The following is a 16,215-nucleotide window of genomic DNA, read 5'->3' as shown; positions in this document are numbered from 1 at the left end:
CTGGGAGAGGGGAGCTTACACTGCAGAGGTGGTTCAGAAAACACTCCAAGGCCAGAGGGCTGGCTGAAGGCTCCTGTGCCTTTCAGTGGGTCTACAGACATCCTGCAGGGCCAGAGGAAGCCTCCCCAGTGCTGATTTTCTCATGGAACCATTCCAAGAGATGGGAGAACGGCTCTTCCCTTTTGGTACTAGGGACAGTTCAATTCTAAAACATTGGATTTGCCCGTCTGCCTGCTGGTCAGGACCACCCCAAGACAGCCTGGGGCCCCCGGCTCCGCCTCTCCTGCTCCTTCTGCCCCTCCAGAGCCTGGGCTGGTGGAGTGCCAGGGAGGGAGCAGAGAGGGCAAGTTGTTGTTAGTTACCATGGTGACCCCACGTGTGTCAGAATGGTACTGCTGCACAGGGTTGTCTTTCTTTCCTTTCTAAAAATAATTTATTTTATTTTTATGGTTGTTGTTGAGAATATACACAGCAGAGCAGACAGCAATTCAACAGTTTCTACATGTAAGATTCAGTGACATTGATGACAGTCTTCAGGTTGTTGTCGACAACCACTATCACCCGCTTCCTCCAAACTATTCCTCCCTCACTAACCTAAACTCCCTGCCCCCTAATCCTTCTAGTTGTTGTTGTCGATTTCATCCCATATAGATAGATCTTAAAAGAGCACCACGCTCAAGGCAGACATGCTTTACTAGCTAAACTAAACTATTGCTTGGTTTTAAGAAGACTTGAGGGGGTATTTTTGCTTTGAGGTTTAAAGGTTATCTCAGGGCAATAGTTGCAGGGGTTCTTCCAGCCTCCATAGCTCCAGGAAGTCTGCAGCCAGAATGTGACATTCTGCTTTGCATTTTTCCGCCTCCACAGGGTTTTCAATGGCTGAGATCTTGATGGAAGCAGATCCCCCACCAGGCCTTTCTTCCGTGGTGCCATGGTGTGGGTTCGAGCACAAACCATTTGCGCCACCCAGGGAGGGCAAGGGGGTCCTCTGGTGGGTTTCTCATCCCCGTGGGCAGAGATGGGAGATTTGAGACACACAGAGGAGAAGGTGGAGGCAGAGATGGGAATGACACAGCCACAGCCAAGGAACACCAGGAGCCAACAGGGGATGGAGAAGGAGAGGAAGAATCCCCCTCTAGAGCCTCCAGAGGGAGCACAGCCCTGCTGACATCTTGATTTCGGACTTCTGGCCTCCAGAACTGTGAGAGAATCTGTTTCTGCTGTTGTAAGCCCCCCCTCAGTGTGTGGTCCTTTGTTCTGGCAGCCCCAGGACCTTTGCACTTGTGATGCCCTCCAACTGGACTGCTCAGTCAGGTCCCTGCTCAACTGTCCCCTCCTCCAGGAGACTCCCCCTCCCCATTTGTTGTCTATCCACCCCTCCCCTGCGCTCACGTCTGCACCAGGAAGAAGGCCAACTCCAGGAGGGCAGACCACTGGCCTCGCCAGCCCAGAGCATCCCCCAGTAGGGGAGGGAGGGAGGGAGGGAGGGAGGGAGGGATGGATGTTCTTTTCACGGCTGATGCCTTCACTTGGATTTCTGGTGCTGACATAATAAACATCTGTTCTTTAAAGCTGCCCACACTGTGATACTTTGTTATGGCTGCCCTAGGAAACTAAGACAATACTGATGCCCGCTCCTGGCATTCTGAACCCTGACCTCCTCTCTCTGTGATTCTGTTCGACTAAGGCATGGAGCAGTCAACATCAGAATGCTCGCATGCACACCAACCTCTAACCCAACTCTTTTAGTTTAAACCATCAAAATAGCCCGTCTCTCCCAGAGAGCCAGTTTCCACACTGGCAGTTTTAGGCTGTCCTTATTTGTCTGCAGCCAAAGTACTTGGGAACTGTCACGTTTCACAGTTGCAGATACCACCACAGCATTTAAATGGCTTCTTCAAAAGTGTTCAAAGGTCCAAAGATCAAATGGTCCAAAGGCCCAGATGTACTCAGGGCTGACTGGGCCTCCTGCAGGGCCATCTCTGAAGTGGGCCATCAGTCTGGAGGTGTGACGGGGCTGGTCAGCCGTGTCCTCCCAGCCCCAGCTTGGTATCCAGAGAGTTCTTGGGGTCGGGGTGGAAAGCGGGCAAGACTTTCCCCGTAGTCTAAACATTTACATTCCTGTTGTCCAACCAAAAGCAACAGGAAACCCAATTTCAAGGTACTTTTGAAATAAAAACACAAGTATCTTTTCCAACACTCACTGATTTTTATTCCATGTAACACCCATTCGGCTCACTTCGCATACCTGTTACCGGGACTAGACGGAAATGACATTCATAATAGCATTGAAGCAAAAACCTAATAAAGAGGAGTTAAATTAGGTCTCCACCACCCATCTTATCAGTTTGTTTTACTGTGATGGTTTGTCCGTTGCTGTGATGCTGGACACTATGCCACCGACATTTCAGATACCAGCAGGGTCACCCATGGTAGACGGGTTTCAGTGGAGCTTCTAGACTAAGGCAGACTAGGAAGAAAGGCCTGGCGATCTGCTTCCGCAATCAGCCAACTAAAGCCCTATGGATCACCACAGAACATTGTCCAATATAGCGCTGGAGGAGGAGCCCCTAAGTTAGAAGGCACTCAAAATACACAGTGGTCACAGCAACGGTCTTGGGCATACAAATGACCATGAAGACGGCACAGGACTAGGCAGCGTTTTGTTCTGCTGTACACAGGGTCGCCATGAGTCAAAGTTGACCAGACAGCAACTAACAACACAACGAGTTAAGCCTAAAGACAATCTAATCTAATCTGAAGGTTGGCAGCTTGAACCCACCCACTGGTGTCATGGAAGAAAGGCCTGGCAATCTGCTTCCATAAAGATCACAGCCAAGAAAACCCTATGGAGCACAGTTCCACTCTGTAACACATGGGATCCCCATGAGTCAGAGTCAATGCGATGGCAACTAGCAACAACATCAAAAGCAGATTTAGCTTCTCAATTAAAACAAAGGAATTCAATTCTACTCGGGAGACCCAACTCTTCTCTAGTTAAAGCTGGCTAGTGCTTGGCCCTGGGGAGCTCCATCATTCACTCCCTGGAGCCACTGAGACAGACGCTGGAGAGCACAAATTGGGTCTCTTTTGGGTTCGAATCATGTAGCAACTGTTTTTCCAATCCCCGTCTGGCCACTGTTGAAAAACCTGAGACTGAAGCCTGAGCTCATGGCCTCCTGCCAGTGTCACCTGCCCTAGCAAAGAGTGTCTGCTTCTTAGAGAAATGCAACTTCCCAATGACCTCACCATGGATTTCAAAGGCGTGTTTCTAGTGCTTAGTAATCTACTGGAAAAATTGAAGTTGCCAATACTTTCAACTTGCTCAAGATGAGGCTGGAGCGGACTGCGGTACAGACCTGAATCCCCCTCCCCATCACAAGGCTGGCCCTCTGCTAAGCGGGAGGGCTCTCCCTGGGCCACTCCATCACAGCTCACACGCAGGGATCTCTTACAGGAGGTCCATTCATTAGGAGGACAATAGTCATGTAGCCCACACTTTCTAAGTGCGGAGACTCTTCTTGGCACAGGGAATACAAGGGCGGACAAGACATGCAGTTTCAGGCTTACCGACAAGAAGGCAATTATAGGACGAGGGGATAGAGACCCATTGAAAGAGATTAAGCGTTAAGAGAAAATTACAAGGATTCTAGAATTTTCTGTAATTGACAACTGTGCAAAATCATTTTATATACATCTCACTTCTGGACTCATCTTAGTCATTGGTGCTCCAAGCAGCATGCTCAGAAGGTACCCTGTATATTTTACCACATTAAAAAAAAAAAAAAAAGCACTATAGGGTACAGAACCCTATCCTCGGAAGTCCCGATCGGCGTTATCTTTGAATCTTCCCCATCTGACTGGGAAAGGGCTGGCTTTGCCTTGGTCCTATGCTCCTGGGGGACCCAGTGGATGGCCTCCATCGTGCTGACCATCTGCCTGCCCTCAGGCAGCCTGTAGGACAAAGCCTTGAGCCCAGCTCTCCCCTGGGAGTGGAGAGGGATTCAAGGAGATAGGGAGCAGACTACGTTGGCTGAGTGCCAAGGGACAGCATGGGTAGAAGAGGACAGGGGCGGCCACAGCTTTCTCCTATGCCAGCTGAAGGGGTTGAGGGTGAAGAGAGGGTGGATTGTATCACTGCGGGGAGAAGAGGGGCCAGGCTTGCTGCCACAATCACGGGGTGTGGGGCCGGGAGTGGCCACCTTTCTCCTGCCTGAGTTTTCTCAGAGGGGGTAATATTTAAGAAGCAATTTCCTGATACGCTCATCTAGAAAAAAATCTCCATTTTCAACTTACATCACACCTGAAGGGAAAAACATTCAAAGCAACTGACCCTCCAATCCTTCAGGAAACGTCATGGAAAGCCAGGTCCTAAGAGAGCTTCCCTGCAGGCAGGCACCCTCTACTGCAGCCCAGGATGCAGCTCAGACGCCCGCCTGCAGGAGAACGAAGTCCTGACCCACCTTCCCTCCTGATGGTCACAAGCAACATGGGGAGGTTGCTTGAAGGGGGGTGTGGACACATTTGAAGTTTCAGGCACTGAGGGTGGGGAGCTGAGAGGCTGGGGAGCCCTCACTGGGAGTGCTGAGGGACAAGAGGCCTGGGCTAGCAAGCAGGGAGGAGACCAAAGCCAGCAGGGCAGCAGTGGCAAATTGCCATGTGGCCATGTCTTGCCTGGAGCCCACTCCTGCCAGGGACCAGAGCAAAAGAGTGCCTGTCTTGGGGGGAGACGTTGAGAAGCCTCTGTGCACCAAGACGATGGGGGTTGGGGGCACTGGCAGAAAGGCTTTGTACTCACAGAAGGCTGGGGGTTTCAGGCACGAGGGCAAAAAGTGGACCACTGACTGCTCTGTACGGTCCTCCTGCCTGTATGTTGATGGCCTTCTGTGTGTCCTGATGCCACCTCAGGCACACAGGCCAGGGCAGGTGGTGGATGCAGTCCAGGAACACATTTGCCCATGTCCATTTCCAGAGAGTTTCTTGGTTAATTTCAGGGGACATCACGGTGAAGCCACATCTTCCACTTATAGGCTTTTTCTACCTGAAAATACTAACGCCTCCCTGAACTCAAAGTCACCGGACCCACACACGGTATAACTCCAATGACAAATTAATTTACACACGTGCACACGCACGCACACAGTTGTGTGTACACAGGCACACCTGCGCATGCACACACACACACCTGTGCCCACACAACAGGACCCTGCCGTCCGGTTTGCTGATGAGTCTTCGCTGCAATTGCTGGGTCTCAGTTCTACCCTTAAAGGTGGAGGTCCCTCATCTTAGACCTAGCGCTCCCGGTCCGAGGTGGAGTCGTTGGTGGAGGACGGCACAGTTTGGCATTTGGAGTCTTCTTGATGTTTGTCGTTCTCAGGGTGAGGGTCTGCCATTCGCCTTTTCACGGCAGGGGAGGCCCCAGTGCCCTGAGCAACAACTTTGCTGCCACTCCTGCCCTCAAAAGGCTCCCGCCCACTGCGAGTGTTCTGGTGGTGGCTGCGTTTTGAATTCCCCTTGAAGGGCTCCTGGCTGTGGTGGACGCGCTGGTGGTTCTCAAGGCTGCAGCTCCGATGGAAGGCCTTCCCGCACTCCTCACACTTGTAGGGCCGTTCGACTTGGTGGACGCGCTTGTGTTCCAGAAGGGTCATCCTGCGTCGGAACACCTTCCCACAATCTTGACACTTATGAGGTCCTTGGCCCCTGTGCACTGCCTGATGTTTCAAAAGGTTAGAGCGCCGACCAAAAGCCTTCCCACACTCGCTGCACTTATAGGGCCGCTCTCCACTGTGGGCCCTGCGATGCTGGCTCAGCCCTGAGAGGCCCCGGAAGGCCTTGCCGCACTCCTGACACTTGAAGGGCCGCTCGCCGCTGTGCACACGCTGGTGGTGGATGAGCTGGGACACGCCCTTGAAGGCCTTGCGGCACTGGCTGCATACGTAGGGCTTGTCGCCACGGTGTGTGCGCTGGTGCTCGATGAGGTTAGAGCTCCGGCTGAAGGCCTTGCCGCACTCGTCACACTCATAGGGCCGCTCGCCGCTGTGGATGCGCTGATGCTCCAGGAGTGTGAAGCTGCGCCGGAAAAGTTTCCCACACTCGGGGCAAGCAAAGGGCTTCTCATCGCTGTGGACAATCTGGTGTTTGACGAGGTTGGAGCTCCTAGTAAAGGTCTTCCCGCACTTGCCGCATACATAGGGCTTCTCGCCGCTGTGGATGCGCTGGTGCTCAAGGAGTGCAATGCTGCGCCGGAAGAGTTTCCCACACTCAGAGCAGGCAAAGGGCTTCTCACTGCTGTGGACGATTTGATGCTTGACGAGATTGGAGTTACGGCTGAAGGATTTCCCACATTGCTGGCATAAGTGCCGTTTGTTTCTGCCTTTTGAACGCTGTTGTCTGAGGGCTGGAGCTCGCCTAGAGCCACTGCGGTTATTTCTCTGCGAAGTTGTCTCTCCTGTGGCTGCTCTCCGCTGCCGAGTGACGTTTGAGTGTCCCTCATTCTTGGAGCTGCCTTGCCCTTTCTCCCTGGGAGGGTTCCTCCTCCTGGGACATGTCTTCAGAGAACGCGTGTGTTTCTGCTTTGGTTCACGTGTTTTCTCCTGCAGCCTTGTTAACTGACCCTCACTGCCACCCTGAAGACTAGCCCCAGGGAGTTCTTTTCTAGAATGTTTCTGCTTTGAAATAGATATCTTGCTCCTGTCATCTGTAAAGACAGAGAACACCAACCAGTGTTACCCCCTCCCTGGTTCTATATTCAGGGTCTTGTTCTCCATCTTTGCTCTCACACCAGGCGAGGGTGGTCACTGGCCAAGGAGAGATGAACCAGGAAATGAAAACATGGGGAAAGGAGCAAGACGGTTACAGAGGAGAAAACATTCAAGGAGGGCAGAGAAGATGGTGAAAGAGGAGGCAGTGGGAATGAGCTGGAAAGAATGGGGATGGCAGGAAGACTGGGGGCAGGGGGTGTTTTGGAAGATGCAACCATGAGGAGACAACCAGAGGGAGGCTTCCCTTGCCCTGGTACCTTGACGGGGGCACCTCGGGGGACTGAAACCTGCCACTAAAGAGAATTCCCCACACAGGTGCCATGCCCTCCTCTTTCAGCGTGACTCACCTCCAGGAATGCCTCCAGTCTCCATTCTGTGGGTGTTGGTTACCCACGGTCTCTCCCCTCGCTCTAGCTGAGACACCAGGTGCGGCTTGGAAAATGAAAACCCTGTTAATGGCAAAGAAGAGGGTCAGGACCACTCTGGCCAAGGATAGAATTCCACATGAATGCAGGTCAGCCTTAGTCTCTTCAGGTAATAGAGGAGAAAGAGCTCTCAGAAAGTGCCACCAGGCAAGTCCCTCAAAGAAAGAGAAGGATTCCTGAGAATACAGGGGCTGGGTAGGCATACAGAGTCTTAACTGAGCAATAGTTTGGGCAGAGAGGACAGTGATGTCGTTAAGAGACCTGCAAGGAGGAGAAAGCTTCTGAGAAGTGGGCATCTGTGTTGACACCTCAAAGCGAAGAGGGCTGGATCAGGTACTCCACAGGGTACAAGGCCTGGGGAGTATCAGGACACTGACAGCTGTCCACCTCTGGTCAGAACCGGGGGGCTGCCTGTGCCCTGAAGGCCTAAGGACCTTGTTTTGCCATGCAGTATGGGGTCTGTTTCTTACACCCAACTCAACAGAAGATTCCAGAACTCCTCCAGTAACCCTACACGGGTCTGGTGAGGGTCAGTTGAAAGGAAGAAACCGAGCAGTGCTTGGAACCCTGAAGGCAGTGTGCGCAATGGCCAGAGCCTAGCCTGCTCAGAATTTTACAACCAAGCTGGCACAAGGACAATGTACAGAGAGGGGAATGCATGGGCGAGGTGAGGGGACGTGCCTGGGAGGCGGGGTTACTTTTCTCTTTAGCACCCACTACTCATCAGCTGCAGGAGGTGGGCCAAGTCCCTTAAGCTCTCCAAGCTTCACTGCCCCACCTGAAAATATCACCTATTGCTTGAGTTTCTCAGTGTCTGCCCACTCTCTCCGTTGCTTCTGGCCCCATCCTGCCCAGCCTCCAGTTCCCGATCCTGGTCTCTGTTGTTTAACGGCTCCTTTCACTTTGTCGTAAAGATGGAAGCCTGGGCTGCGTGGGGAGAGGGAAGGGAGAGCAGCTGCCTGGCTCCTTTGTGGATTTCTCCAAGGGCTTGATGCAAGAAAAACCTGATGCTATGCTCTATGACATGATATGAATGTAAAATGTAACCTCTGTAAAAATGAATTGACTCAAATACTGCACATAAACATTCAAGAATAATTTGCACCTATTTTTGGTTACAAAGACGTTTAGTCAACCAATGGTTTAATATGGTGTTATGGGGTTGAACTGTCTCTTCCAAAAAGATATGTTGAAGTCCTAACCCCTGTACCCGTGAACATGACCATGTTTGAAGATGTTATCAGTTAGGTTAACATGAGGCCCTGCTGGAGTAGGGTGGGTCTTAATCCCATCTGAATGGTGTCCTTTTAAAAGAGAAGGGACACAGACAGAAAGGAAGGATGGCCATGTGAAGATACATCCACACAGCAAGGAACACCGAGAGAGACAAGGCAGGACCCTCCCCTGGAAACTTCAGAAGGAGCATGGCCCTGCCAACACCTTGCATTTCAGACTACTAGCCTCCAGAACTGTGAGAGAACACATTTCTATTCTTGGATCTACTTTGGTACTTTACTATGGCAGCCCTAGGAAATCAAACATATGGAAATAAGTCTGATGGGGTAATAACAGTGAACGTGACACGCCTATACATCTACCTAAGTCTTTACCAAAAAAGTGTCCACTTGAGACAAAGGCTGGCCTACAAGGCATTGCTGGTCCGATGGAGGAGGGCTTACAGTAACCAACCCATGAGGAAACTCAGAAATAGACTGTGAGTCCAGAGACAGAGTCGGGCAGGCCTGGTGTGTGTGTGTGTGTGTGTGTGTGTGTGTGTCCCTTACCCAGTGACACCAAATGGCTGTAGTTCTCCAGCATCACCCGCCTGTAGATGATCTTTTGCCTGAGGTCCAGGAGCTTCCATTCCGTCTTCGTGAAGTACACAGCCACGTCCTCAAATGACACTGGCACCTACAAGAAGCCATTCCCGTGGCTGCAGGGAAATTACCCCTGTGGGTCCCAGGATGCGCAGGCAGCAACCAAACATGGGAGCGGGGACTCAGCAGGCAGGGAAGAGCAGGGAAACAAGCAATGCTCTCTTGAAGAGAGTGGAGCTGATGGAAGTCAGGAAATCTAGTCTCTGGAACTCAGTAAGGGGAAACAACACTAAGGGCACTGAGCTCACCCCCGCTGGGATAGGCAGAGTCCAGGAGGCAGCAGACGGAGACTCCCAAGGTGGGGTGCGGAGGGAGGCAGGGCACCGCCCAGAGGCAGGGAGCTGACTTACCTTGGGTCTGGCTGCCATGGTCAGGGCACTGAGGAGCTGAGGAAAGCGAGAAGGACTGGGTGTGAGACGAGGCTTGGTTTCACAAAATGCTGTTTAGTTTTTTTTGGTCAAATGGTCCAGAGAAAAGTAGTGCTTTGGTGACAGTGTAAGAAGGAGCCAATGTTTGTGAACATGTGTGTGTAGGTGTGGTATGTGTGTGAACGTGTGTGGTGTGTGGATGTGTGTGCGTGTTATGGATGTGTGTATAAGGGATGTGTGTATAAGGATGTGGATGTGTTGGGACGTGTATCTGTGTGTGGAGGCCTGGTGAGGGGTCATGTGTGGAGGGACATGCTGAAGTCCTAACCTCTACACCTGTGAATGTGACCTTGTTTGGAAATAGGGCCTTTGCAGATGCTATCAGTTCGCATAGGGCATACTGGAGTAGCGTGGGCCCCGACCCCATCTGAGTGGTGCCTTTATAAAAGAGGAGGAGAGACACAGAGGGAAGACAGCCATGTGACCACAGAGGCAGAGGCTGGAGTGTTGCTGGAGAATTCTAGGCATTAGACTGTTTGTTATGGATTGAACTGTATCCCCCTAAAAGATATGGTGATGTTCTAACCCCCTGTAGCTGTGAATGTGACCTTGTCCGGAAATAGGGTCTTTGTAGATGTTATCAGTTAAGTAGGGTGGGTCCCGATCCCTTCTGAGTTGTGTGCTTACAAGCAAGGAGAAGAGACAGAGAGACGCACAGGGAGAAGACACCATGTGAAGATACAGGTAGGCCCCGACTTTCCAGTTACCAGGAACTGCACTTATGATTGTCTTTTTTTTTTTTTAATATCTTATCATTAGTAATATGGACTACATATAATGTTGCAGTGTGTAATTTGCTGATGTTATCATTCTCAGATATTCACTCGCAGGTGTTCAAAGATTGGATTTATAAAGATACTGATAATAAAAGGCAGTAATGACGAAAACTAAAAACAGACGTATTCGACTTACGTTAGAACCGACCTCCGATGGGGTCGCCAGACGGAGGCCCGCTGCAAGTCAGGGACTACCTGTACATCTACAAGCAGCACAGAAACACCAAGGATTGTGGGGAACACCCGGAAGCCAGGAGGGAGGCCCGCCACACTTTCTCTCTCAGAACCTCAGAAAGAATGGACACAGCCGAGAGCCCGGACTCGGACTCCCAGTCTCCAGAACCATGAGACGATGCACTTCTGATCTTTAAAGCCCCACTTTGTGCTACTTAGTTACGGCAGCTCCAGGAAACGCAGACACAAGCCCTCTAGGGAAGCCAGCAGCGAAGTGATTCATAGCGGCAGCACGCCGTCGCACGCCTCTGGCCCTCAGTGGTGCCAGATGGGCGGGGAGGGCCCACCACAGCTCTCCCCACAGCAGCCGTTCTAGGGACCTGCTGAGACAATGGGTCTCATGACTCGGAGCCGGCTCAATAGCAACCAACAACCACAACAGTTTATGGGCCAGAACAGAACCAGGGCTAAATTCCTGTCAGCCCCACACCCAACAGGACGTCACATCAACTCAGGGTGACTCTGACCAGTTCGACCCTCCTATATTCAGAAGCCTAGATGCCCATGGTTTGGAAACTGCTAACAGAGAGCCTCCTATTAGCTATATGACTTTTTGCAAATTACTTATCGTTACAAGCCTCTCTTCTGTCTTGAAAATGGCTCTAAATTCATCCGACCAGGACAGACACAGAGAGACCCACTTGAGGGCAAAGTTATACCACAGCTGCAAGCCATGGTGAGGTTGCCAAGTTTTAGGTGGTGCAAACAGTTAACGTGCTCAGCTGCTAACCAAAAGTTGCAGGTTCGAGTCCACCCAGAGGCACCTCGGAAGAAAGACCTGGCGATCTACTTCTGCAAACTCAGCCACTGAAAACTGTACGGAGCTCAGCTCTACTCTCACACACATGGGGGCACCAGGAGTCAGAGTCCACCATGAGTCAGAGTCACCTCAATGGCCACTAACAATGACAAGACTCGGGCGGGGGGGGGTGATGAATTATCAAAACATCTCCTTTAACTTCATTTAGGATGTTAGATCTATTATGCTAGCAAGTGTGCCGGCCATTAGCTATGATTTCTCACTTGGCCCCTGAGATCGTTTGTGAAAAATCTTCATTTCTGCTGCCCTAGTAAGAAGATGAAAAATTCTAGTATAAAATGGCGTGGGACCAACAGTAGCTGACCACAATGCTCATAATTTTCCCACAAATCTGAGCATGCAAAAGAAAATGGCAACAATAATCAAAAACTAAGACTGAGAGATGGCAAAAAATGATGTCTTGCTGAATCAATTCCTGTTGTTGTAAGCCCCCTAGTGTGTGGCCTTTTGTTCCTAGACCCCCAGGTGAGGAAGCCACTATTAGACTAATGCTGCTGTTTGCTGGAAGAACCCTAAGTGTGTTTGAATCTGAGATAGCCTAAACCTTGAAAATCTCATCATGGAACAGTGATAGCAGCTCCCTGTGAGGCTCCTGGGAGAATGGGCACAGCTAAGGGCACAGCGAATGCTGCTCAGAAAATGGTAAATTAGTAGAAGAAACAAGAAAATATGTCTTGTATTTGAGAAAAAAAGCTCTCTAGGGTAACCAGCCCTGAGATGACCCTGATACTGTAATTTGCACAATGTTTTCAAAGCAGCTACTATAAGTTTGCTTAAAAGCAGAAAAATGCTCATAACAAATTTAAAAAACAGGAAATCTCAGTAGATAAAAACAAAGTACTGAAAAGAACCGATCGTAAATTCTATGACTGAAAAAACACAATATCTGAATTGAAAAATTCACTCGATGGTCTTAGTAACAGATTGCAGATGAGAGAAGAAAGAATGACAAATTTGAAGATACATCAATAGAAACGATCCTTGCTGATACACCAAGAGAAAAAAGATTGAAAAAAAAAAAAAAAAAACCAGAACCTGTGTGAGCTGTAGGACAATGTAAAAATACCTTACACTTGTGTATTCGGAATCCCAAGAGAGGAGAGAGAGAATGGGGAAGAAAAAGTACTTGAAGAAATAATGGCTGAAATTTTCCAAAATTTGGTGACAGATGTAATTTACAGATTCAAGAAGGCCAGTGAACCCCCAGTCAAGCTACTGACAACAAAGGATAAAGAGAAAATACGGAAAGCAGGCAGACTTGAAAGAACGACTACATAAAGGGGGATGTAGATGAGTATCCTAACGGAATTCTCATCAGAAACAGTGGAAGACAGGAGAGAGTGGAACAACAGCTTACAATGTGCTGGAAGCAAACCAGTTCAACCCAGAACTCTACATCCAGGGAAACCATCCTTCAAGAACGAAGGTGAAATAAGGACATCTTGAGATACATGAAAGCTATGAGAATTCATCAACACATCTGCACTAAAAGAAGTGCAGAAAGCAGGTGGGGTTAAACAAAGCACAACGTATAGGGAACACTGATAGACTACGCTCTGCTCTGTGACTTCCCTGGAGGCACAGTCCAGGTGTCACTTAGCTTCAGGAAGTCCATGACCCCAAGAAGAGCAAGGGAACATGTTTTTCCGATGCCCAGCCATGACTGGCAAAGGCTCTCCAGCGTTCCAGGAAGGCCAGCCAGAGGTCAGGGAGCAAGTCTCCCTCCCCGAGGGAGGAAGGAACCTGTCCCATCACATGGATCCTCAAGCAAATGGCCAGTCTGACCAACTGCATTCCTGGACTGCAGAGTCTGCCACTGTCTGGAGGTGCAGAGGGCAATGAGAGCTGAGGCTTCCAATCGTCCCAGCAGCCTATGTAATGTGTGGGGCCCAGGGCAGAACGAAGACACAGGGCCCCTTGTTCACACATCATTAGGAATTTCACAACGGTGACTGTAGAGCATTAAATGAAGTCTGGGGCCCTTCTGAGCCTTGGTCATCCACCGGCGAAGCTGGCCCTGGCCACCTACCACACAAGCACTAAGCACTAAACCATTGATTGGGAGGAGGCCTTCTCTTCCTGGGAGTTCTCCTGGCAGTTGGGAGGCATTTTCATTCATCACCAACGGAAGAGCAAAGTCACTGTTCTTGTGCTGAAGTGAGTGTGGGGCTGCCTGGCTTCAGTTGAGCTCTTGGCTGAATAAGCACAGACTAGGTGTAGTGGGTGAGTGGTCACCAACCAAAATTTATGCCCATGTCCTTACCCAGTGAGTGTGATCTTATTTGGAATAAAGGTCATTTCAAATCTTGGGAAGAAAGACACAACAAGCCCTGTCCTAGCAGACCCTACTGCCAAGTAACAGCTTAAATTGACCAAGGGTTTTCCAGAAGCAGCCCCCAGGCAGGAACGGGGTGACGCATGAGGAAGGACCTGGAAGGATGCTGGCAGATGCTGGAGAGCAGCTTCTTCCAGCGGGACTGGCAAGACCTTTGTGGGCCACTGAGTAGAAGCCGAGCTGAAAGATGAGGCCTGCCAGGCCCTGAAGATCACTTCCCTGAAACACAATTCCGGGTGTGAATGTGAGGGTTCATTAGACAAAAAGGGCCCCATCCACTTGGGTGACACCAGAGAATCAGGGGCCCGACCCCACTACCTGCACAGCCTCAATTCCAGGTAGGTCCACACGTCTGCGGAGACGCCTCCGCCCACGGATAAGGAGAGGCCTCTCCCACCTCTGCTCCGCTCACCTTAGTCTGCAGTGAACCTGCGCACGCGGCCAGCTCCACTAGGGGAGGAGGGGAGGAGAGGGACAGGGAGCCTGCGCTCTTTCTAGCGAACTGACAAGAGCCAAAGCGCATCTCAGTGTTGATTCCTTCAAAATACCACTGGATGGCGATATAACCCCGGAAAAATAGAAAAGAAAACAAATAAACAAGGAGTTGCGATTCAGCAATCCCACCCAGCCAGGTCAAAAATTTGGGTTTTCCATCCACAGGCTGGGCCGCGGAGGCCGGCCTTCTTTCCTGGCAGACTTCCATCTGGGGTCCAGCAGCTCAAGACCCCGAAGCCTCTTCGCAGCCCCACCTGCCTTCCCTGGCCTGTGGCCCTAGTCACCTGATGCCCGCTGGTAGACGGCCCAGGGACGGGGACCTGAGGACCCAGAGCCCGGGCAGAAGGAAGGCCCAACCCAGAGTCCAGGTCCGGCCTGGGAGCTCCCACGGGTCAGCGAAGGCCTCAGTGCTGCCAGCCCAGCAAAGCCCTTCAAGCAGCTCCCCTGCAATGGCCGTCTCTGGGGCTGAGGAGACCCAGATGTCTGGAGGGCCGCTCAGGCTGCCAACTAAGGAAGTCTTCTAACAGGCAGCGCTGTCCTGTCCCACCCTGTTCCAAGCCCTCCCTGGGTGCCTGTCTACTCAGAGTAAACGTGAAGTCCTCATCATGGCCACCAGGCCCTTGCTGGCTGAGTCCTCCATTCCCCCTGCTCCCTTTGCTCCAAACACATCCACCCCGCCACTGCTGTTCCTCCTACTGCCAGGCTATGCCTGCCTCAGGGCCTTTGCACTGGCTCTTCCCTACACACAACCACGTGGCTCCCTCTCTCACCTCCTCCAAGTTTTGGCAGAAATATCACCGTGACAATGAGACCTGTTGTACCTCCACTACTTAAACTTGCAACCCAAGCCCTCATCCCCTCCCCTACTCTATTTTTTGCCATGGCGTGGGCAGGCCGCCCTTTAACCTACCTTATAATAACTCATTAAGACTGTCGAATGTTTCCCGTCTCCTGCCACTAGCGCGTCAGGGATTTATTGCCACTTTGTTCCCTGTAGCCGGACTGTCATATCTGAGCCTGCAGAAAAGAGGCCCTGTTCCCTCCCGGCTCCTGCCGCCCTCTTCCTCATCTCTGTTACGACTTAGGTTGTCGTAGCATGCCCCCCACAGCCCCTCCTCCGTAACTCGCAGGGACAGGAGGATCGGGGTGGTCCTGCCCCCTCAAGGGGCCTCAGGGTCTGTGCTCACAGGCATCCCAGGCACCGTGGGCATGAGTGCTGTGACCTCCTAGTACCAGCCCGCCCTGCGTCCCCCAGCCCGAGGTGCCAGAGCCTAACTTACCCCGCGGGGCGGCGACAGGAGGCTCTCCTGCCCCCGCAGTACGGGGCCCGACCCAGTCCGAGGAGGGCGACTGGACCAACAGGGCTGCGGGTCACGGGCGCCCTGCCCTGGCGGCTCCTCTTCCTGGGCGCCCTGGAGGTGGCAGCGCCACCCGCCGGCTCAGCACCTCCTGGGGGGGCCCCCCGCCCGCCGCCTGCGCCAGCCCTCGCGCTTCTCGGAGGCCGCGGCTGGCCAGGCCCCACCCAGGTCCCCAGCCCCCGCCCAGGCCCCCGGCCCCTCACTCAGGCCCCCGCCTTCCACCCAGATCCCCAGCCCCTGGCGCCCCGCTTCTGGCTCCCGCCCAGGCCCCCAGCCCCTGCCCCCTACCCGGGCCCCCAGCCTCACTCCCGCCCTCCTTGGGCTCCGCCGCCCGCCTTCCGGCGCCCCTTCTTTCCCCAGCGGCCCTGCCTGCCGCCGCTTTGCGGGCCAGAGGCTGCCTCCTCCGAGAAGCCCTCCAGGGCAGCGCCCCCAGAAAGCGGCGGGTCTCTTGGCCTGGGCTCGGCCTCTCCGGCTGGGCACCGCTCGGGAGGTCAATCCGTCCGTCAGTCCGTCCGTCCGTCCGGGGCGGCGGGGCCGGGCAACTGCGGGCGTGGGAGGGGGGGCGCCGAGCATGCGCGGAGCTCGGGAGGACGCCCGGCCCCCACGCCCGCCTAGCGCCCCGCAGACGGGGGTCTGGTTCCCCCCGCCCGGGCCCTTCTGTTCCCCGCCCAGGCGGCTGGGGTCCGGAGTCTTCTGGTCCGCGCTG

The 16,215-nt window shown here is 52.6% G+C and overlaps 1 protein-coding gene across 5 annotated transcripts; it reads right to left on the bottom strand.

Moving 5' to 3' along the window:
• Window positions 1-1,512: 1,512 nt before the first annotated feature.
• ZFP92 (ZFP92 zinc finger protein) lies at window positions 1,513-15,526 on the bottom strand. Of its 5 annotated transcripts, none has more exons than XM_064277732.1 (8): window positions 15,432-15,526; window positions 15,062-15,168; window positions 13,975-14,206; window positions 13,752-13,875; window positions 9,414-9,449; window positions 8,971-9,097; window positions 7,109-7,210; window positions 1,513-6,697 (listed from the first exon to the last, which is right to left on the bottom strand). In XM_064277732.1, exons 5-8 carry the CDS (start codon window positions 9,429-9,431, stop codon window positions 5,292-5,294), a joined length of 1,653 nt encoding a protein of 550 aa, XP_064133802.1. In that variant the 5' UTR covers window positions 9,432-9,449; window positions 13,752-13,875; window positions 13,975-14,206; window positions 15,062-15,168; window positions 15,432-15,526; the 3' UTR covers window positions 1,513-5,291. The 5 variants fall into 5 exon arrangements, with proteins under 5 accessions (XP_064133802.1, XP_064133804.1, XP_064133803.1 ...); XM_064277734.1 differs by having other exon boundaries at window positions 13,975-14,106; XM_064277733.1 differs by lacking the exon at window positions 15,432-15,526 and having other exon boundaries at window positions 15,062-15,389.
• Between the last annotated feature and the right edge of the window lie 689 nt (window positions 15,527-16,215).

This window comes from Loxodonta africana, chromosome X (assembly GCF_030014295.1).
Source record: "Loxodonta africana isolate mLoxAfr1 chromosome X, mLoxAfr1.hap2, whole genome shotgun sequence".
Taxonomy (NCBI): domain Eukaryota; kingdom Metazoa; phylum Chordata; class Mammalia; order Proboscidea; family Elephantidae; genus Loxodonta; species Loxodonta africana.
The sequence above is the reverse complement of the archived record's forward strand: the minus strand, read 5'-3'. Positions and strand labels throughout refer to the sequence as shown.

Coding starts and splice junctions, on each gene's coding strand:
- ZFP92 (XM_064277732.1), bottom strand. Junction 7,211..8,970: donor CAGCCATTTGGTGTCACTGG/GTAAGGGACACA, acceptor TGCCATTAACAG/GGTTTTCATTTTCCAAGCCG. Junction 6,698..7,108: donor GACTGGAGGCATTCCTGGAG/GTGAGTCACGCT, acceptor CTGTCTTTACAG/ATGACAGGAGCAAGATATCT.